Below are 22,002 nucleotides of genomic sequence, written 5' to 3' on the forward strand. Positions count from 1 at the left end.
CACTCTGTGGATAAAGAACTGTCTGGAAGGCCACATGCAAAGAGCTGTGGTCAATGGCTCAATGTCCACCTGGAGACCAGTAACGAGTGGTGTCCTTCAGGGATCAGTGTTGGGACCGGTCTTTTTCAACATCTTTGTAGGTGACATGGACAGTGGGATTGAGTGTGCCCTCAGCCTGTTTGCCGATGACACCAAGCTGTGTGGTTTGGTTGATACGCTGGAGGGAAGGAATGCCATCCAGAGGGACCTCGACACGCTTGTGAGGTGGGCTGATGCCAACCTCATGAGGTTTAACCATGCCAAGTGCAAGGTCCTACACCTGGGTCAGGGCAATCCCAGGCAGAGCTACAGGTTGGGCAGAGAAGAGATTCAGAGCAGCCCTGCGGAGAAGGACTTGGGGGTGTTGGTCGATGAGAAAATGTACATGAGCCGACTTCAGTGTGCGCTCACAGCCCAGAAAGCCAAGCGTGTCCTGGGCTGCATCAAAAGGAGCGTGACCAGCAGGTCGAAGGAGGTGATCCTGCCCCTCTACCCTGCTCTTGTGAGACCTCACTTGGAGTATTATATACAGTTCTGGTGTCCTCAACATAAAAGGGACATGGAACTGTTGGAACAAGTCTGGAGAAGGGCCACAAGGATGGTCAGGGGACTGGAGCACCTCCCGTATGAAGATAGGCTGAGGAAGTTGGGGCTGTTGAGCCTGGAGAAGAGAAGGCTGCATGGAGACCTCATAGCAGCCTTCCAGTATCTGAAGGGGGCCTATAGGGATGCTGGGGAGGGACTCTTCATTAGGGACTGTACTAATAGGACAAGGGGTAACGGGTTAAAACTTAAACAGGGGAAGTTTAGATTGGCTATAAGAAGGAAATTCTTTCCTGTTAGGGTGGTGAGGCACTGGAATAGGTTGCCCAGGGAAGTTGTGAATGTTCCATCCCTGGTGGTGTTCAAGGCCAGGTTGGACAGAGCCTTGGGTGACATAGTATGAGGTCTTCCCGCTCATGGCAGGGGGTTGGAACTTGATGATCTTAAGGTCCTTTCCAACCCTAACTATTCTATGATTCTATGATATGTATAGAAAATGGGTTTGTAATAAACAGGGCAGTGCTCATTTACATGCTTACTTGTATGTTTATTTTGCTCATTCTGTTTTTTGTTGCCCTCCCTCAAGAACTGTACTTTTAGTTTAATCTCTTGAAATCTGTTAAATGAAAGTATGATCTTTTTATATATATAATGCATGCATATAGACTTACACACAGAGAATATGCTCTTTATAGAATTTACAAACATGCCCAAATTACAGTGCTTTAGAGTGAGAACTACCTTTTGAATTTTATGCTTACTTTTATTGATCTGAACTAAAGATCTTCCACCATCAATTAAGACTGCATGCCCTTTTTCTGACCACACCATAATGAAGTGGCTCCTGTGCCTGTCCTACCTATAGGTGTTTGTTGTCCTCTGCTGAAAGTTGCAGTGCTTTTAGATGCGTCAGAAAATACTGCATACACGGCTGCTCTCCAAACCAGTTGTTTCAGGATGCCTACATTAGCTCAAGTATTCTTAATATCTAAACCAGGTCACTTTGACAGAGCTACATTAGGGGATAATTACAGAAGAAGTGCTTACAGATGGGGAGGAGACAACTCTTGTCTCTGTACAGGGCAAGGAGGAGCAGTTACAGTGCTGCCATTCTCACCTGGCGTAGCTTTAGCTGAACAGCAGTTTGGCCTGTAACCTTATCTTGTTCTTGTCTGGTTTTTGAAAAAGTGTAAATGTGGTATATTTTGCTAATAAAAGCAATTAAAATCAAAGTATCTGCTTCCTCGGGGAGAGAAAACAAACATGAACCAGGTCTCACCACATTCATGGACGGGAAATTTACTGTTTTACAGATGGGAAATCTCAGATATAATTATGGTATGTGGGATTATAGTTTGGGCACTCCACTATTGGATTATACCTCTGAGCAGCATGTTGTTTTTCTGTTAGTTTTTCTGTTGGCTGAGGTTTTGAATGTTATTGATCGCTACCCCATGTGGGGAAAGTGATAATTTAGTATGCTAAAATAAACTGGGAGATGTTATCTTTTGCCTGATGACTTTTGCTCGTACTTTTTTTATCTTTTCTTTTTATATAATTTTCCATTCTATTTTGATTCTACTGCAACAGTTGGAAACTAACCATTAGTGGCAAATCCTGACAGTGCAGGATCTTTTAATTGCTGAAAAGAAATATTACCCCATGGCACAAGGCATTGGACACTGTAGAAATGGTAGTTTACATGAACTTCTTGTTACCAGCATTTCTGCCATGATTATGGCAAAAGATGTGGTCTTGCTCTTCCCCTGGCGCTTAGGGGCACTCTGCCAGTTTTTAACTCTGAACTATCTTGGCATAAAATCAGAAAAGCACCTGCTCAGCTCCAAAGTAACAGTAGTGGGGGGAAAAGCAATACTACCCATGCAGATGTTACCTAGTTGTCCCAGCATGTTAGCTGACTTTAGACTTTTTTTTCCCTGTCCACTTAGATTCCCCTTTTGTGTGTGTGTGTGTGTGGTTTGTTTGTTTTTTTAATATTTGGATGTAAGTTGTTAGTATCTTCTAACATAAGACTGTGATGTGTCTTGCATTGTATTTCGTGTTATGTCACACCACTGTACACCAAAGTAGATGTGGAAGACTTGGAAAAGCTTTCTTTTTTTTTCGGTAGAAAAAGAGAAGTACAAGTTTGTAGTCACTGTTTTTGCAATGAAAGTTTAAATAAGCCACTAGTTCAGGGTGGATATTCCTATTCCTGTTCTACTCAAACCGTGTGTGCATCATGGAAGCATTCCAGTTTCCTCTTCCCAGCTCTGGATGAGAAACACTTATGTTAGCTGTCATCATCAGCAAAAGTATTGAGGCAAAATATTCCTAAGCAGTTTTTCAAGTGGTCCTACGGGAGTTAGACTAATCAAGCTGAGGCAATCCAAAAAGTCCCTCACTAAAGCTCTAAAACCACAGGACAAATTGTGTATCACAGGTTAATTGCTGTAATTTTTGTGTTATAAATAAAATAGAAATAAGTTGTCTTCAAGAAGAATTAATGGATTAGGAAAAATACCTCCTTTTGATCAAAAGAAGCAATGTCAAAGTAGGTTTTGTTGCAGGCTTGGACAATACAGCTAAATATAGTGATTTTCTTTATGCATTTCTGTCTACTCTATATATCATGGGGTTGGGAATGGATTTTTGCATCTTGGGTTCTAGAGTTCATCTGTTATCTCTGCAAGGTATCTGTTTTTTGGATGAGAGGAGTGGCTTCGTACTTGAAAAGGGCATGTCATTTATGAGTGACCTTTCGGTATTGAAAGACATTAGTAGAACTTTGTGCCTAGTAATCAATGCTGTTTCTTACGAAGATTTCCTGCTAGAAAATTAAACTGCCTTTCTAGTGGTAGAGATCTTTCTCTGAGAATCATGGTTTTAAAATCTATTTTAGACGGTTGAGAGAGGATGACCAAGACTATAGTAGTAATTGGGGTGTTGTTTTTTTTTGACAATATATCAAGTTTGATTCATTGGTTTGTTTGTAAGTTTTAATTTAACATTTCTGGCTTAATACTTGAAGGTCTTGTTACGCAGTGTCTACTGAAAAAAAAAGAATGTGTATTTCTCCATAATCACTTTATTATTTGGGGTAGCATTTTTGTTAAGGTTCTTTTAAATAACATTTTATGGAAAAACAATAATTTCATTTTTCTAGCTGCATGTTTTTTTAAGTCCAGTGACTTTACTAAAAAGTGAAATAACCAGAATAAAAATGGTTTTTTACATATTTTAACATTTTAAATAATATTCGGACAATTTGTATTGCATTATAATACATATAAAACGTATTGAATTATACAACTGAGTAACAAGGTGAAGGTGGAGCTAGTTTGTGTTTGATTTTATTTGTGTGTTGCTGTTTTGGTTGTTTTTTTTAAGACCTATTCAAAGAGAGCTATGCAACACGCTAATGATAGGACAGCATAGTACAACACCTGTAGGGTATCACATGAGTTTGTAGGATGTGTAATTATTATAATCTCAGCAGCAATATAATAGTAATCATTTAACCTCACTGTAGAAAACCAAGCAGTACATTATGATAACATGTCACATATAAGACTAAGATGTACTCCTAAGAGAATCTGCTGTTAACAATCATGTGATTTGGTAATGAATCATATTCCATATGTGTATACCATATATATGTATACCATACATATGTGTACCATACATACTCATATTTTCCACCCTTCCAAACATTTCTGTAGATGCTCCATTTGGTGAGTGCCACTCCAGTAAATGTTACTGGTCTTCAGAGGTTCTTCTAGGTGTGTGTGGTTCTGGCTTACATGTGTGATCTTTGTTGATCAGGGGCTAGGAGTTAAATTAATAAGTGAAATAAGTGATAGTCCCATCCCTCCCCCTTGCTTTTTTAATAAACGAAAGGGAAGATAGTGATGGGGAAGAAAGCTGTATTGGTCCCTTAGCTGAAATTAAAGGGGCTGGAGGATTTACCAGAAGGAACAACTTGAGTAGGAGATACTAAATGAGAAGGGGAAATCTTGAAACTAGCTTTGAACTTACATCTCTTTTCTGTAAAAGAATATCCTTTCTCCAGGAGTAGGAAGATTGGCATGAGTTTTGGGACAAGGCATGAGCCTCTGTCCCTGCAGCTGCTGCTTTCTGCCCTATGGGCTTTGCCCCCCTCAGTGCCTGAATTCCTCTAGTCTGTGGGTCCCACGTGCAGGTGTAGCATGTGCATGCTTAATACTTATGACATGAATGCCAATACAAGTGAGGCATGGTAATTTGTTCAAGTACGTGTATCAAAGACTGGCCAAAACAAGTTCTCTTTTTTCATGAGAGGAGCAGCCTCAGAAAAAAAAAAAATTGTCCCAGTTTCTAAGCTGTACCGTATTGTCCCTAGTGGTGGAAGGATAGCTCATTGTGAGTAAGGGATACTCTCATGCCTTATGCTAAGCAAGCAAATTATTCAAACAATACCAAATTGATAAGTTTTATAAGGTAAACACACTGTGTTTATACAGCATATTTAAACATGATCTCTATATTCAGGGAGGGAAATCCTATCCGAATTGAAGTTGGTGTCAAAACTTTGCTAGGGTCAGTGCTGCTTCTTGACTGTAATGTCTCATATTCAGATACTTGTGCATGCAAAATACTTAGTAAAGAACAATTTTGGTGTTTAAGAACATCTTTTATGAGATGGAAGTAACAATCAGAGATTTAAAGAGAGGAATTTCTTGTCAGCAGTGAAAGACTGTAAGCTATAGATCTCCAATACAGAATTACAGAACTATAAGAATATCTTTAAATCTGTCTCCACTTAACAAATTATTGGCATGCAAGTTACTTATATCTGTTCCTGTCTAATGTTTAATTTTCCTTTTTAACAGGTAGAGAGAATTGTTGACAAAAGGAAAAACAAGAAGGGAAAAACAGAGTATTTGGTGCGGTGGAAAGGATACGACAGTGAAGATGATACTTGGGAGCCAGAGCAGCACCTTGTTAATTGTGAGGAATATATACATGAATTTAACAGACGCCACAATGAAAAGCAGAAAGAAAGCACATTAACCAGGACAAACAGGACCTCTCCAAATAATGCCAGAAAACAAATCTCTAGATCTACCAATAGTTCTTTTTCAAAGACATCTGCTAAATCTTTAGTTATGGGTAAAGACCATGAGTCAAAAAATAATCAACTCTTTTCTTCCACCCAGAAGTTACGGAAAAACAGTTCGCCATCTCTTTCTGGAAGGAAAAATATGGACCTTGCAAAGTCAGGTATTAAAATCCTAGTGCCCAAAAGTCCAATGAAGAGCCGGACAACAGTTGATGGCTTCCAGAACGAAAGCCCGGATAAAATGGACCATATAGAACAGGATCAAGAAGACTCTGTAGCACCAGAAGTAGCTGCGGAAAAACCAGTGGGAGCTTTATTAGGACCTGGTGCAGAGCGTGCTAGAATGGGCAGCCGACCAAGGATACATCCATTAGTGCCACAATTGCCAGTGCCAGTAACAGCCACAATTGCATCAGCATTAACAATAAATGGAAAAGGTATGTGTATGGGTCGGTCATTTTTGTGTAGAATTTTCATTTTACTGATCCTTTTTGCTGTTCAGATGCAAACAGATTACCACTCTGTTTCAGCCATGTTAAATCAAGTCTGAAGAACTTCACAACTTTATTTTACATAGCTATATGACTACAAAGCCATTTTGAATTTTGCCAGCTTTTGTTTTCCTCGCAGAGATTCATTGGTATTTGTGTTTTCAGAATCACCATGAGACACTTCTATGTCTGCTTTGACATTGTGTGGTACACATAATCAGTGTACCATTTCCAGAGATTATCTCATTGCTTTATTTAAATAGGCCATATTTGGTATAAGTATTAGAAACATAAATTATGAGAATAGATCATAGAATCATATAATGATTTGGGCTGGAAGGGACCTTAAAGATCATCTAGTTCTAACCCCCCTGCCATAGGCAGGGACACCTTCCACTAGACTAGGTTGACCCAAACCACATCCAGCCTGACCTTCAGAACTTCCAGGGATGGGGCATCCAGAACTTCTCTGGGGAACCTGTTCCTGTGTCTCACCAGCCTCATAGTGAAGAATTTTTTTCCTAATATCTAATCTAAATCACCCTTCTGTCAGCTTGAATCCATTCTCCCTTGTTCTATCCCTACATGCCTTTGTAAAAAGTTCCTTCTTGTAGGCCCCCTTTAGGTACTGGAAGGCTGCTATAAGGTCTCCCTTCTCCAGGCTGAACAAGCCCAGCTCTCTCAGCCTATTTTCATAGGAGAGGTGCTTGAGTCCTCTGATCATCTTTGTGGTCCTCCTCAGGACTCACTTGAGCATTCTTCATTAACAGTTGACGTATCTATTTTGTTATAAATATTCTCCAGAAAAAAAACTGTGAGAATGATATTGCTTAAAAAAAGCAAAGTTGGTAAGTTTTGTTTCAGTGAAAATTTGAGCCAGTTGTGGAAGTACTTATGCCTTCTGCCTGGGTTGAATTCTGTCTTCATTCTATTTTATCAATATTTTGTCATTTATGCCTCATTTGATATTGAGAGCTTATCTAGGCTTGATGCCTGGGTTGCTATCATCTCAGTAGATGACAGGTTATTCAGCTTGTGCTGTAAATTTTGTGATACCAGTGAAACCCAAACTACTTCGGTGTGAGGAAGCTGTTTGTTCCCTTCACCCAGGTGAGACCCTCATTTAAGACTTCATAATCCTCATTCTTGTGCCCCAAACCTTGGCTCTTCCCTGACAGACCCAGGTTGTTGTGTAGTCACAGGTGTTCTTGTAAGCATGCTTTTGAGGTTCAAGTTTGAAGTGTAATTCTGTGTCCTTAAATAAATAAAATGCAGCGGGTAGAATCTGCAGGTATGCTGTTGATGATGACTTGCTGGAAAAATTGCTTGAAAACCAAGGACAGGGCTTGCCAAAGAACATGCTTAGAGGCAAACTATATGGGCAAAAAAATGTGTTGAAGGCTTTGGGAGAGTTTGTGTTGGATGCCCCACTGTTGCATTCAGATTTTCCGAGAAAACAGCTGGGGAAAAGCAGTGGACGAGGGAGGAATATGCTCTTGGAGCTGCAGTGTCAGGTCATGGACCAACCCATTTTGCTGCAGATGAACTAGGTAACCATGGTAATGCACACACTGATGCCAGGAATATCTCTTCCTTTGCATGGGCTAAAGAAGGAATGTAAATCTTAGAGGATGCAAACAGAGCTGGAGGGGAAAATGCAAGAAATGCCAGTACAAGAGTTTTCTGAGTAGGTGAGGTAGAGGAGTGTGTGTGCAAGCACGATAGTTTGATGATAATCAATATGCACTTTGTAGTATGGTGTTGTTCCTAGTGAAGCGATTGATAAGCTCTGCTTTTGCCTCATGGCGTTCAGAAAAGGCACACAAAGGGCCTTTTTGGGGTAACATCCAAATTGTGCAGTAATTCTCAGATTATGAAATTTAGAAACAAAGTAAAAACAAATGAACAAACAAAAAAAACTTTACATTTATATCTGACATCAGTCTTTTTTTTTACTAGCTTTCAGGATGTCTTGGACAGATACCTTTTTCACAGAAGCCCAGGCTCCGATTCAGCTGTTCTGCATGGACAGAGTGGATCTTTATTTAGAGAAAAGCCAAGAGAGGCAGCTAGCTTGGCCTTGGAGCTTCCTGAGCTGATCCATTCTCTATGTCTTCATTAAAGCTGTGCTCTTCTTGCTGTTTTTATTTTTAACTTCACACTGCTATTCATTAAAAATGTAGCAAATCAATGCTTCGTTCCCTCCTCTGCATGGGGCTGTCATGGTGCAGGATCCCATTTCACTCCTTACTTAAGACATTCCTTCTCTCCTAAATGGGCACCTATCACATTTTCAACACCAACCTCAGGAATCACACATCATGAGAGGTATTCATTGAGAGGCAACAGTGTCAAATTCGTACCTTCATCTTCATATGCACCAGGTCTGGCATATTAATAATACAGTTGATAGATCTGGCATTTGGAGCACTCTTTTCCAAATTTCCCACCTCCTCCACATACACTTTCTGCTAATTTTAAAGAGTTCCTACTTCCACATGGAGCATGTTGTCAGGAAGACAAAAGCATGTTTTGAAAAATAACTTTTAACTTGAGCTGGTTTAGGAGTTATTATTATAACAATTTTGTTGGAAAAACCCAGTAGTCAAAACAGAAATCATTAATTGGAATGCATATCTTTAAGAAATTCTAGAAAAATATATACTACACCTTAAAAAAATTAGACTTTTTTAATTAAAGCCAATTTAGGTGTTGATTTTTTTTAAATAATGTTGGAAAAATAATTTAAAATTTTAATATGAAAAGAGTGTTCCTAATCTTGAGATTATTGCTGTGACTGCTTTTGTGTGACTCATGTTAGTTTCTTAGTCCCAATTCAGGATAATGAAACTCTTCAGTGTTTAGTCTGTTCTTGTTTTTGTTTTCCCCAGCTTTGATTTTTATTTTTATTTCATTTAGAGTAAAAGTACACACCAGGAAAAAAAGAACTTGTATGCATAGGAATATCCCATGACTGCAATTACTAGGAAATACTGGTGTTATTGTAGTACCTAGTGTGGCTTTTCACGAGACAAACTGCCATGATGCGGTTCTTGTTCCGAAGTTCCTACAGTCTCAGAAAAGGCAACAGCAAATATTTATACAAATATGCAGGGGTACCAGGGGAATAAAATAACAGTAATATTTGCTCTGGGAGTTGGTGCTTTCAGCACACTAAAATCTAGCTGCTATCCAAAGTACATTTTTTAAACAAAGAGAACCGTTGTATTGAATGTTCATATTTTAAAGGCTTGGCCTTGAAAACAGGGTCAATGGGATAATATACTACGTACAAGTCTAAGAAGGGTGATATATGGAAGAAGTGGGAATGGGTCACTGAATGAACATTGCTGTGCTTCTGGTATTTCGAAATATGTGTTGATCATCAGCTGTTATGAAAAGCTAATCGAAGTGATCCTGAAGTGGATGAATGAAACAGAAAAACACCACCAAAGAACTGAAATGTTGTGGAAAAGGTGTTAATGGCACCCACAAGCTATGTATATTACTCAAAACAAGGCAAGAGAAAAAGTGGCCTTATGTCTTAACAGTAAGTTCTGATACCTTCAAAGTTTATGAAGACTTCCTTCATCAAAGTTGAATTAAAAAATAGCTTTGAAATTTTATTGCAGATGTTTTAGGCATAGTACACTCTCAATAAATTGGGAAGTTCTATTTAATAGAGTGCACAAGTGAAACTGTAAAGGGAATCTTATCTGTCAATCACCCAGGGCTAGAGAGCTGTCTTGCAATTTTAGAAAGGACGAAATGCCTGTATTGATTGTTCACCTTCTGCAAAGCTTGACCATAAACCAGGTGCCATTGCTTGGCAAATTCTAGGATTTTTGTTTGTTTTCTGGGTCACCCTATACAGTTTCTGCAGTGTCTATTGCTATTTCTAGCTACAGTTTTTATTCAGCTAACAATGTCCAACATGTGGATGCAATCGAGAATAAATGCCACGAAAAGGGATATTTTGGGCAGGAAGGCATGTAAAGCTTAAAGTATAAAATGAGCTTGAAGAGCACATCTAGCTGCATATGTTATAATTAGAATAAGGCAGGCTGATGGCTGGCATACGGGAAGAAAAGAAATACAAGAAATGCAATGAATTACATCACTTGTTAGGTAGACAAGCAGCACCAGTGTGCACAATGGCATTAGCATCTCCCTCCTTGCATGTATTAATTCAGACGAATAACTTGCAGGAGTAGCAGGCTGTCTGAGAATACAAAGATGATTGCAGTATCTCACCCTACAAGGTGTCTGCTGCTTTTTCAATTGGATAATGGTGCTGCTGTTATCGCAAAACAATGGTATTAGCGCCAAAAGAAAAGCCAGGCATCAAGAAAAAACTGAGTCAACTTAAGGTCTGTTTCTTACCTGTTCTCTCCCTTACCTAAAGCAGCTTATGAGATTAAAAACCACAGATTCAGAAAACCAAAAATCCACTGTAACACCCAGGGAAAATAGTGTCTGTTGTTTGGTTAAGTGTCTGATAGCTTTAGCTTCAACAGGAACCAAGCAAGTGTAGAAGTGCTTATGGAAGCAACTGGAACCAGGGAGAAATGTGCATTTTCAGTACAATACCAAGCCAAGCTGGATGAAGTGTAGTGGCTCCCTGTTCCCTAGGGTGAGGGGAGCTCACCCATTTCCCTCCCAAGTTCTCCCAGTTACTTTCTTCCCTCACTCTTTACGTGCCTGGGACTGGGCTTTACAGGAGTAACAGTTCACTGTCACCAGCACAGCTCGTTAGACCTCTCTTGAATCTCATGGGAAGAGCATAGCAGTTGACAATGGTGTGTTGGGCATGAACCACATTAATTGTCCAAGTGGACCACAAGCTATATGCATATAACCCTCTCAAAAAGCAGTATCAAGAGGAGAGTTGTAGAAGTTCATTACTGTGTGAATTAGAGTAGACAGTACAACTAAAGGAAAGTTGAAGTTTTTTGGATTTCTTTTTAGCCTCCTGGAAGGACAGAAGCAGCTTCGAGCTCTTCTTTTGTTTGTTTTTGTTTTGGTTGAGTAGTAAAATGCAATTCCAAAAAAAAAGCAGTAAGACAGGAACTTCCTTTTTCAGTATGTTTATAAGTTGCACTTGGATGGTGGCTTGATCTCTGCTGAGTGATCTGGAAAGCAACCAAGTATTTTATTAGTGCAAACAAAAGCCTATGAAATGGATTGAAGTCCTTTGTAAAGCCTGTCAAACTTCTGAAATTACTGGTTAAACTTCTTTGTCAAATGCAGTAGTGTGTAATTTTGTATCTTCTATTGTGTATGCATTTTGCAAATCACTAAGAGTAAAGAGTAAAACAGTTTTCATTTAATCAATCTTAAAGACACCTTTGTGTTCTTTTTCTTCAGAAGTTGCATTTCATTTAGATTTTATTCCTTAAAAATTCACATTATTACTTCTCTACATTTTAACCTACCAGCAATTCTTCCATCTGTATTACTATTTCATTTTCAAGTTCTTCAGTTTATCTAACTGAAATAATACTCAGAATTGTTGCCAATTTCTTGTTTATCTGTATTTTCTGGGTTAATATAAATGCAAAAATGTTTAGAAGTATGGTAGACTGGATGGTCTCTGTTGTGTGGAAAATTGATCTGTTACCCACACTGTTCTGGGTTTTGTCTTGCCCCTGCCCCATTGCTTGTGCAGCTCTTGGTACAGATTATTGTTACATTACAGGGTGCTTGAGGGTTGACAACTTCTCGTGAAAATCTTTCATATTCAGGGCCATATTGGTTTATGTCAATAGATTATCATAATAATAAATCAGGATTTAAGTGCAGGATTTGCTTGGATTCTAAGGCTGTTTCCTGAGAACATAAGGCATAAGTGACTGTTTTATTCTTTTTTCTGCCTTCCTCCAATGCTTAGAACAGAGATGCCCCAGTTGGATGCTTTGCGGTGTAGACTTTTGATAAAGCTAAGCTGGTATAAAAGGTAGCTACTTAGAAAAGAGTGGTCCTGTTTCTTTCCCCTGCTTCCCTGACCCCAAACCACAGGTTATAATATGGCCTAACCAACTGCTCCTTTAAGGACATGCTTATTTTTATTAACCTTCTGGAAGTGACAGTGAGGGAGAGGATGTGTCCCTGGGGAGGGAGACGGAAACGTGCTTTTTTCTTGTTTTAATTCTGTCCCTGAAAAACGTTTCATGAAAACTGGATAAAATACATTAAACCCCCCCCCCCCCAAAAAACGCACGTGCATACAAAAACCCAACAAAACAAACAGAAAACCCCAAACTAGGCAAGAAAGTTCTCAAAAAATACTCCATTTGCATCGAAAATCGTAGAATAACTACTGTTATTTTCACTGATATTTATATTACACCTGCAGGCCCACTGGTAAGCATAAAGCTCTTGGCTGTGCAGTTCTTCTGATATTGTATTAGTTTACACAGACTGAGGATCTGGAGTACAAATCTGTCTTGACTGCTCTGGTGAGGTCAATAACGATCAGCTGTTATGTTCTCCCGCAGTACTTGTACCAACATGAGACAAAAGTAATATCTGAGGACACATTTGTCATACCTGCTGTGTCGAAACTTAGGGAAGATGAAGCACTGTGAAGCAAAGGCCCTGTTTACAGGGCTCGCTCATCCTACTTTGCATACATCTATGCAGAGAAAATGTGTTGAAGATCAGATTGAGCAATAGAGTAAAAATGTTGGGCTACTTTTTTTTTCTTCCACCATTGTCAAAATTGTAGAATTTCAGGAGAGCTTTTGGTAACGCAGTAGAAATGTGAAGCGCTATCAAAAATACATGTGCAGTGCCTTTTGCAGTTGTGCCTGCCAGAGTAACCACCAGCTTTTATGGTCGCTTGCTGTCTCAGTTCTTAAAAAACATCTCCCACCTCTGTTAAGGCTGTGAAGTGGATGGAGTGCATGTTTGCTAAGGAAACTGTCATTATGAAACTGTGTTTTCTTGAAAAGAAGATTAACCCTAATAGGTTGATACAAAAATCCATCAAAACCAGACCAAAACATTCGTAATATGGTTCAGAGATCTGCCTTGATCACATCATCTACTTAAAATAAAAAGCCAACAAAACATGCTCATAGGTGGACGCCTATAGGTGGGATAAAATGCCATAGAATTAGTAAACAGACTATTTCTTTTTTTCCTTTTTTTTTTCCCCAATGCTTGTGAAAGAGAGAAAATGGTTAGAGTTGAGGAGCTGCAAACCTAAAAGTTTTAAATTAAATTTTATTTTTTAAGCTAGCTGCTTGGATAACAGCTGGAAGCAGGTTTGTATTCTACAGGTGATGGCAAAAATATCTTTTTTTTTCATAATGACAACTAATAAAATCACCACATTCCAGATTGCTCTAGGATAGCTGTACTTCCTACCCAGCCAGAGAAGTTGCAGTACTCAAACTGGCATAGTCATGATCCAAAACTGCTGCTGTTAGTTATTGGTAATAATACAGCAAAGTACTATTCTTTAAAGAAAATAAGTACAGAAGGTGTACATTTGTGATATTGTATGCATTTTTTCAAATCAAGTAAAAATACCTAAATTATCTTCTGTACACTCCATTTATATTGTAAATGTATTTAAGAGCACACACTAAAATGCATTAAGCCACAAATTATCAAACAGTTGATTCTGCTCTAGTAACTTCTTAATTTTGCAATCTTAGAATGCATAAAAATGCTTTTGGATTTTGTTAGGTGAGTATTATTAATTTAAAATGCTTTCAAGTTGTTATATTTTAGATGCCTTTAAGAAACAAAGGCAATTTATAAGCACTAGTGTTTTGAACTACAATATTCTATATTTGAACACATCTGAAAACTGGGAAGTTTTAAGATTTACTATGGAAGAAGGGGAGGAAAGAGTATCTTAGCATTGTATAAAGAGTTCTTTGAACACTGTAGTGAAACATGCATAAAGAAGTGCAGATTGTCATTTATTTTCTTTGAAACTATTCCTTGAAAGAGGCAATCAAAGAAAGTAAGTACTTGTGCTTTAAAAGGCTGCTAAGAAAGGGCTGGAAAGATGGAAAATGGAGTAAGCTTCATAGTTCATTGTAGTTGTGTCAGAGGTTAACAGTGGGATGTCATAAGACTCTGCAATAGGATCTGTGCTTACTTATATTTATTAGTGCTCTACTCAAAAAAAGTTGCAGTGAACAGCAAAGGTACAACACTTACAGAGAAACAGTTATTTTTTACTTAAGATGTAAGAAAATAGAAACTTCAGAGAGACATATCTAAAGCAGGAGGCAAAGCAAAAGTGATGAACAGCAGGAAGATGACTTGAGAAGATTGTTTTCCTTGTGGGCTCCTAAACAGTTTCAGCCTGGGATACAGATACGAGTACCTAAACACTGCTAAGAGCAACTCCAAGAAGATTTGGCCTAATATCAGAAGCTCTCAAGGTTTCTCTGTTTGTCACATACATTTGTCATTATTCTTCAAACAAGTGTGGTGTATAATGTATCTGTAGATCATACGTGTTGGCTGGCATAATGTCTTCCATGCATTAGCACTGCTGTCCCTCAGACTTCAACTTGGATTACCGTATTGTTTTTAAGATGGGCTAGAATAAGAAGGAGTGGAGAAACTGGCTGGCTGCCTTCTCAAGAGTAGTTCCATATGAAAGGTGTCCAAATGGACTTCCGATGTGTACGTCGTTGAAGAATCTAGGCCAATCCATTGATGAAAACTGAAACAATAAGAACAAAGAGGATATAAAATAATACTGAAAGTATTTTAGACAATAAGATAGTTACAGTCTTGAAATAGTGACTGATGGAGTTAGAAATGTCTGTTCTGGAATTTAATAAATAAGACAAGGGAACATCTAAAGAAATCAAAGTGTGTCAGATTCAGAACAGAAAGATAATGGCTTTTGATATGGCTTCCATTTAGTCCTGAGAGCTGTTTGCTAAAATGTATTTGAGTACAAGAGATAATGGTATTTAAAATAATTGTGGGCCTTTATAAGGATAATGGGAGTAAACTGTATAGGAATTATATGGTTTTACAAAGAATGTCTTGCTTTAGAAGTAAGGAAACATTTTGTAACATACCTGAAAACTGTAATTCAGGGATTGTTATGCTTCTTTCTGCACTTTTAGCCATTATTATTTATGAAATAATTCACTCAGCTGTTATTTATGAAATTACTTCATACTGTGCAAATATTCAGAAATTCCAGTTGTTGCCCTGTTAAGACAGTAGCATAGGCACTGAAAAAGCAGGAAGAAAGTGGAGCTGTGGTCTGGTTCCTGCTGAGGTACTTACTGTGAAGCACCTTTTTCTACTCTGGATTCATACAGGGCATCCTTGAAAAGATGCTAAGAGAACTGTATGAAACAATCATCGGGGGAAAAAAAAAAAACAACCAAAAAAAACCCCCCAAAACACAAACAAACCCCCAATTTAAGTGCTTTATGTAAAGAATACTGATCTTCATTCATCCTTTTGTGTTTTGGGATAGTTAGCACAAAACCCCTGCAGTGTAAACAGTTTTGTTATGTTGTATTCTTCCCTCCTCCCTTGGTTTCTGGACAGATTTCTAATGCAGTGGGCACTTCTGAGAAACACAGGAATGAGCTGAAACCAACTGTAAATACAAAGCTAATTGTTATTTTACCAGGCATAACATTTTATTGACATAGATAATTTAAAATAATTTTCAGCATACAGAAAGGATATCCTGCTGGGGCTTCTCTTAAAGTTGATGACTGTGTGGAGATGTATTTGTGGCAGTGCAGGGCAAAACCCTTTCACCAAGGAACCCAAAGATGGGTTATATAGTACAAGCAGGAAAACTTACACAGTAATAATGGGTATTTCAAACACACTTTACTGTGTTTTCTGATTTTCTCCATTAATTTCTGGATACAAATGATGACAGATTATTCTGTGGTTTTGGTTTAGAGAACCATTTTTACTTGTGGTGCATGTGTAGGCAATTAGCTTGAAAACCTGGTTGAAATATTTAAAAGTTTTATGCAAAACACAAGTCACATCTTTGATTAGTGTTACTGAAAGCTAGTGAGACATTTTGTTTTCTTGTTTCTTTGCTTTGTACCTTGATAGTGCTTTTTGTTCCATTAGCTTTATTGGGTTGTGTATAGTCAGTTAGTTTGGGGGGTGTTTTTAGAAATGACCTTTCTGAGCACAAACAGTAGAGCAGCAAAAACTCCATTTTAAATATGTGAGAGAGAGAAAAAAGAAATTTAGACATATTGCTTATCTGAGGTCCTTGTAGGAAGTGGAAAGTTTTCAATTTCAAAAAGGTATAAATAAGTAAATTTTAGAATATGTATTTTATAAGAAGTTAGAGAATGGGTTTCTTTAAATGATCATGGTAGTATAAGACAGTGATGATAGTAAATGAAGTAGCTGCCCAAACTATGGGTCAGAATTGAAGACCTATTCTGGAATAAGTGCTTTGAAATGAGTGTTTTCTGAACTTGATTTAGTTGTACTTGAGGTTTCTGCTCTTAAGAATCAGAGGAAATGCCTATTTCAGAGGTTTTCTTTTTCTGTCCAGAATGCTAGATTCAACAGCCCTTTAAATGCTGTAAAATAAAAGGAGAAAGTAACAATCACATTGTGTTTAATCAGCTTTGAAAGCAATGGGTAAAATTATCCAAGCATGAGTGCTTTTAAGACACATGACAAATCAATGGTATCCTTTTTTTCATTTTTTTTCCTTTTTCAATTGACAGTTTAGATACCTGTTATGTTTATTGATCTTATGGGGAAGTGCTGATGCTCTGCATTTTTGGAAATCAGATTTCTTTTGATTTGCATTTCCAAATGCAGACATAGGTAACATTAAAGGCTGAGCTCTTAAGTCTTCTGGTAAAGTAACACAAGCAACACCAGTCAGTATCCCTCACTGATCTTTGTTTTTTGGCTTGGTGTGAAATGTTAAGGAAAAAAAAAAACTGACTTGTACAATGGTTTGTTAAGATATTTTGCTCTTAAGTCCTTTCTTTTCTAATATTGTTTTACTCTCTCACAGTGGTCATTTTCAAGAAATCATTATTCCTCTCATTATATCTTATCATAGTTAAGGGGTCCCTGTTTTTTCATCACAGGCCAGTTTGAAATGTCATCTTAAGATTGAATAAGATATAGAAGTAGATTAGTGATTGATGCATAAAATGTTAAGCAGCACTCCATGCTCCATTAGAGGTTTTATGCATATGAATACTTATGATAGAGTTGCATGTATTTCCACTTTAAAAAAATTATTTTGTTTTTTTTTTATTTTAAAATTCCTGGTATGAAGTTTGGTACCAAATTACTTTGTATCATGTTTTAGATTGTGGCAAGTGAAATTTAGACCTCAGTAAAATACATCTCTCTAGATTCTTTTCAGTTAAAATATAATATGAAGAAATTATTACTGCGCTATTGCATATTATAAATCACAAACCTGGTAGAGTAATGTAATACAAATAGGCCATATACTTACATATGTTCAGGTTAAAAAGGGTGGGGGTAATACTAAATAAAATTTATTTCAGGATAAACCTGTATAAAAGTCATTCAATGGGTCTGTAGTTGACCTGGCATTAACATCTCTGTACTTTTGCTTAAATTTTGCCAGTGTAAGAATTAGCTATGCTGTGATCTTCTGACAGCTTAGTTAAGCTCAATGATTACATTTTCAAATATTTCAGTCTTGTATGTGTTGATATTTATATATATATATATTTAATATACTTAAATAGTAGCCTACTTTCTATAATTATTTAATATATTCTTTGGGTAGGCTTCTTATCCTTTGAAGACTCCAAAAAGAAAAATCCCTTACACTAAGACAATTTTTTGATGGATTTTAATTAGTTTGGTTATGTATTTCTATCTCTAAAGCACTTCCCCTCCCCTTTGTATGTGCTCATTGGTTTCTCTGTTCCCTGGCTGAGTCCTGTTATGATCCTACTACCCTTGCTAAGGTGCTGTACCCACTCTCCCACTGGCCAGGGAGGAGGGATCTGCACAAGACTGGATTTGGCAGTACTGTGTCAGGGTTAGAGAAGGCCCTTGGGGAAGCTGTTGGAGCCCTTGGATGAAAACTGACATACTCCAGCATCCCTGGCAATCCTCAGCAGTTAAGGAGGATTTCTGTTGGTTGCAGAGTGATATTTATGTGACTGTTGTGTACTTTCACAAATCTGTTTATAGGTCAGTAAGTTCCTTGGTGTGTGTTCAGTTTTCACAGGTACTGTTTAACTCTCCTCTAATTGGCTTCACTTAGAAGAGTGAAAACATTCTGCAGGGTTGAATTTAAGAAGGTGAATTGGTTTGGTGGTTTGATTTGTTGTTTTAGGGGAAGAGGGGTTGTACATTTAGATTCTGCAGAAATTGCTGTAAAATCCTAGAACTGCTCTGCCCAATGCTTTTTGTACCTTAGATCAGTCTTGTTTACATCAGTTAGATGCTGTGAAAAGACAATTAAATACAGTACTGCTTTGCAATATCTCAGTGATAGCCTTGGCTGCAGTGATAACAATACCGTGGAGCCTGGGATCCTGCTGAGCACACTGAAGGTTAGTACTAAGACAAGGTCTTAGACTGTAGAAGAGCAAACTTCAGCTTACTGAGAGTTCTGTTGGAAGGGATTCCATAGGAAGCTTCCACAGAGGATAAAGGAGCTGCTGAGTGCTGGGACTTTTTCAGGAATGCTCTCCTGGAAGCACAAAACCAGTTCATCCCCTTTAAAGGTAAGGGAAGCAGGTGGCGCAAAAGACCCCTCTGGCTTAACTGCGAGCTCCTCGGTCTGCTCAAAACCAAAAGGGAACAGTACCAGACATGGAAAAGCAGATGAATAGCCAATGAGAACTACAAGGGCAGTGGCAGGGTGTGAAGAGGTGCTGTAAGAAAAGCAAACGCTCAGCCTGAATTCAAAATGGCCATAGATGTCAAAAACTACTCGAAAGAGTTCTTCAGGTACATAAATAACAAGCAGAAACAGAAGGAAAATACTGTCCTGTGTTAAGCAGGAGAAGGGAACTAGTCACCAACAATGCTGAAAAGGCAGAGGTTCTCAACACTTCCTTCACCTCTGCTTTTACCAGCACTATTGGGCCCTAGGCCTTGGGAACGAAAATCCAGGTTGATGCACACACGCCCATCATCATCAGTGAAGAAGAGCTGGTATGTGAACTGTTACAGGAGCTTGACCCCTACAGATTGATGTGCCCTGAGGGTGTTAAGAGAGATGGCTGGAGCTGTTGGGAGGCCACTCACTGTAATCTTTGAGAAGTTGTGTAAATCAGGGGGTGCCCTAGAAGACTGGCAGAAGGCAAAAGTCACCCCCATCTACAATACTTGCTCAAAGGAAGATCCAGTGAAATTATAGGCTCATCAGTCTTGCTTCAGTCCTGGGAAGGTTATGGAGCAAATCCTCCTGGAGGCTGTCACAGGTCAGATGAAGCACACAGCTGGTAACAGCCAGCATGGATTCACTAGGGGTAAATTGTGCTTGACAAACCTGATGGTCTTCTATGACAAAGTAACCTTCTCACTGGATGTGGGGTGAGTGGTGGCTATTGTCTACATGGATTTCTCCAAGGCTTTCGATACAGTTTTGGACAGCCGCATCCTAGGGAAACCAATGTGTTATGGTCTAGACAAGTGGTCTGTGCAGTGGCTGGGGAACCGGCTGATGGGCACCATCCAGAAGTGATGGTAAGTAGCTCCTTTTCCAACTGGTGACCTGTCACTAGTGTGGTCCCCCAGGGGTTCATATTGGGCCAAATGCTGTTTCTTATCTTCATAAGTGATCTGGACAATGAGATCAAGTGTACCCTGCTGAAGTTTGCTGGTGGTAGCAAACTGAATGGGGAAGTGGACAGAATTCGTACATTTTAAAAAAGCCTCAGTTTTGCTCTTTTACCCATGTTCAAGCACAACAAAGTGAAGTGCAGTCCAAGCCCTGAAGTCCTTTCCTTTGCCTGCATCCCAGGGATCATGGGTTGCAGCTCCTGCTTGTGGGAGGGAAGCTGCTAGCAGAAACAGCTACCCTATTCTTCCTGCAGCATCTGTGTGTCTTGCCCATCAGCAGCAGCTCTCCCAGGCCTGTTGACTTTGGAGCGATTGTTTAGCAATCTCAGAATGGTGTGTGTAGGAGCAGCTGTTGCTGATGGAAGAAATGAAAAGCAGAACTCGTATAGGAGAGGGAGAGCAGGGGGAAGGACCTCCTTCCACAGAGAGTGGAAGGTGCTGATCTTGGCTGGGGGTGCAGGGTAGGCATTGAAAAGAAGATGGAAACACTGGCCGAAGGGGAAAGGGACCTTAATGATTGCATGTGAATTAAATGACTGCTGGATTTGGATGACCTTGAAATAGTGCATAAACATAAAAATTCTTTCAGTTAGGATTAGTATTCTTTGAGCATGCTTTTGTTTAAAAACAAAATTGTAAATGGTTAAGTTATTGGAAAATATTAGGACCATGCATGTTCTTCATGCAGAAAATTCTAAAACCACTTTAGTTTGTGGGAGTCCCTTATACTTTAATTATGTGTTGTATGAGGCTGTAATGAGAGGATGACTCACTTGTGGTGTAATACATTGTACTAATGTGTGGTAAATGAACCTCTGTACATCAACACACTTGGATATATATGACTATTAGAAGAAAACCGTGCAGTATCTATTAAAGGTGGCACACAGTGGTCTAAGCAATGAGTTGTGGAGTGGAAAGGGTCAGGAGAGAAGGCAGTATTTGGTGGTATTAGACTTCCTTCTAAATTCTGTTTTGTCTGTATGTAGTGATAACAGTTTCTTTAACAAGGTATCTTTCCATAAGTCTTTGTAGTGGTTGCTTAGGCTGTGCAATGAATGGAAATTAAAGGTTATGATTCGGGAGGTATTACATAAAAACATAATATGAAACCTATCAGCAGTGTCATACAGACTCCTACAATACAGTGATTTCATGGCAGTATTACTGACAATGCTTTATGATAGGATTTCTTGCCTCTTGTTTTGCCTTTGTGTAAATACAAAAAGTTGCATTAAGGCACTTTTGACTAATCTTGGGTCATGGGGTTTCTCCATCAGATGTGCTTATCGGCATGGAGGCTGCAATTTGTAATTTTCCCCCAACAACTGTAATGCTTTTTTTATACAACATCCAAGTCAAAAGACACTGAGGTCATCTAGTCTGCGCTCCAGTGTATTACAAGTCATTACATTTCATCACTTACTGCTATATCCTGTGTTAGCTTGAGTTAGCCTGGAGTATTACCAGACTCTAGAGACTAAATTTTTGTTTGTCATTTAATGCTGAATAGCAGGGAGTTGATTAAAAAAAATATGCTCAGATGAAAATACTTGTTTTGTGTGTCATGTTCTGCATAACATCTTGAGAGGATGCCATCTGCTTCTGAATAAATAAATAAATTGGATTCCTATTAAAAGAGCTTGCTTTCAGAAAAGCAGCTTATGTTTCAGCCATGTACACATAGCCTAGCCCTGGTAATGTGTCCTCCAAACAGTTCCTTTTGGCAACCTCTGCTCTACCCAGCAAGACCTATGCAGATTGTTGTGTCTCCCTGAATGCCTGAGTGTGCTGACAATGAAAAACTGTGTGGGCTGGTTACTGAAACGTCTGTTGGGGTCATCCTGATAAAGTGTTTGCTTTTGCTATTAGCAATTTCTTCCTTTAGTGTCCTTCTCGACTGAAGAAGAGAACAGAGGGGGGCTCGGATGATTCCTTGCTAAACCTCTGCTGCATAAACTTTGGACTTTGTCTTGAGCGTGGAAGCTGAGTTGGCCTAAGGGGCTTTATGAATACAAGAGAAGTACAGAGGGTTTTGGTTTTTTTTTT

At 38.7% G+C, this 22,002-nt stretch overlaps 1 protein-coding gene across 3 annotated transcripts in view; it reads left to right on the forward strand.

Annotated features, from left to right (window-relative positions):
- Positions 1-22,002, forward strand: part of CDYL (chromodomain Y like) — a 107,351-nt gene that overhangs the window by 47,111 nt on the left and 38,238 nt on the right. For 2 of the 3 annotated variants that reach the window (XM_062617806.1, XM_062617809.1), the window contains exon 2: positions 5,454-6,120. In XM_062617806.1, the coding sequence (XP_062473790.1) occupies positions 5,454-6,120 (667 nt within the window). Of the gene's footprint in view, positions 1-1,208; positions 1,558-5,453; positions 6,121-22,002 lie in introns of those variants that run through there. The other variant, XM_062617807.1, reaches the window with a different exon arrangement.

Source organism: Pezoporus occidentalis, unplaced genomic scaffold (assembly GCF_034315485.1).
Source record: "Pezoporus occidentalis ecotype Australia unplaced genomic scaffold, CSIRO_AGI_Poc_V1 ctg2, whole genome shotgun sequence".
Classification (NCBI taxonomy): Eukaryota; Metazoa; Chordata; class Aves; order Psittaciformes; family Psittacidae; genus Pezoporus; species Pezoporus occidentalis.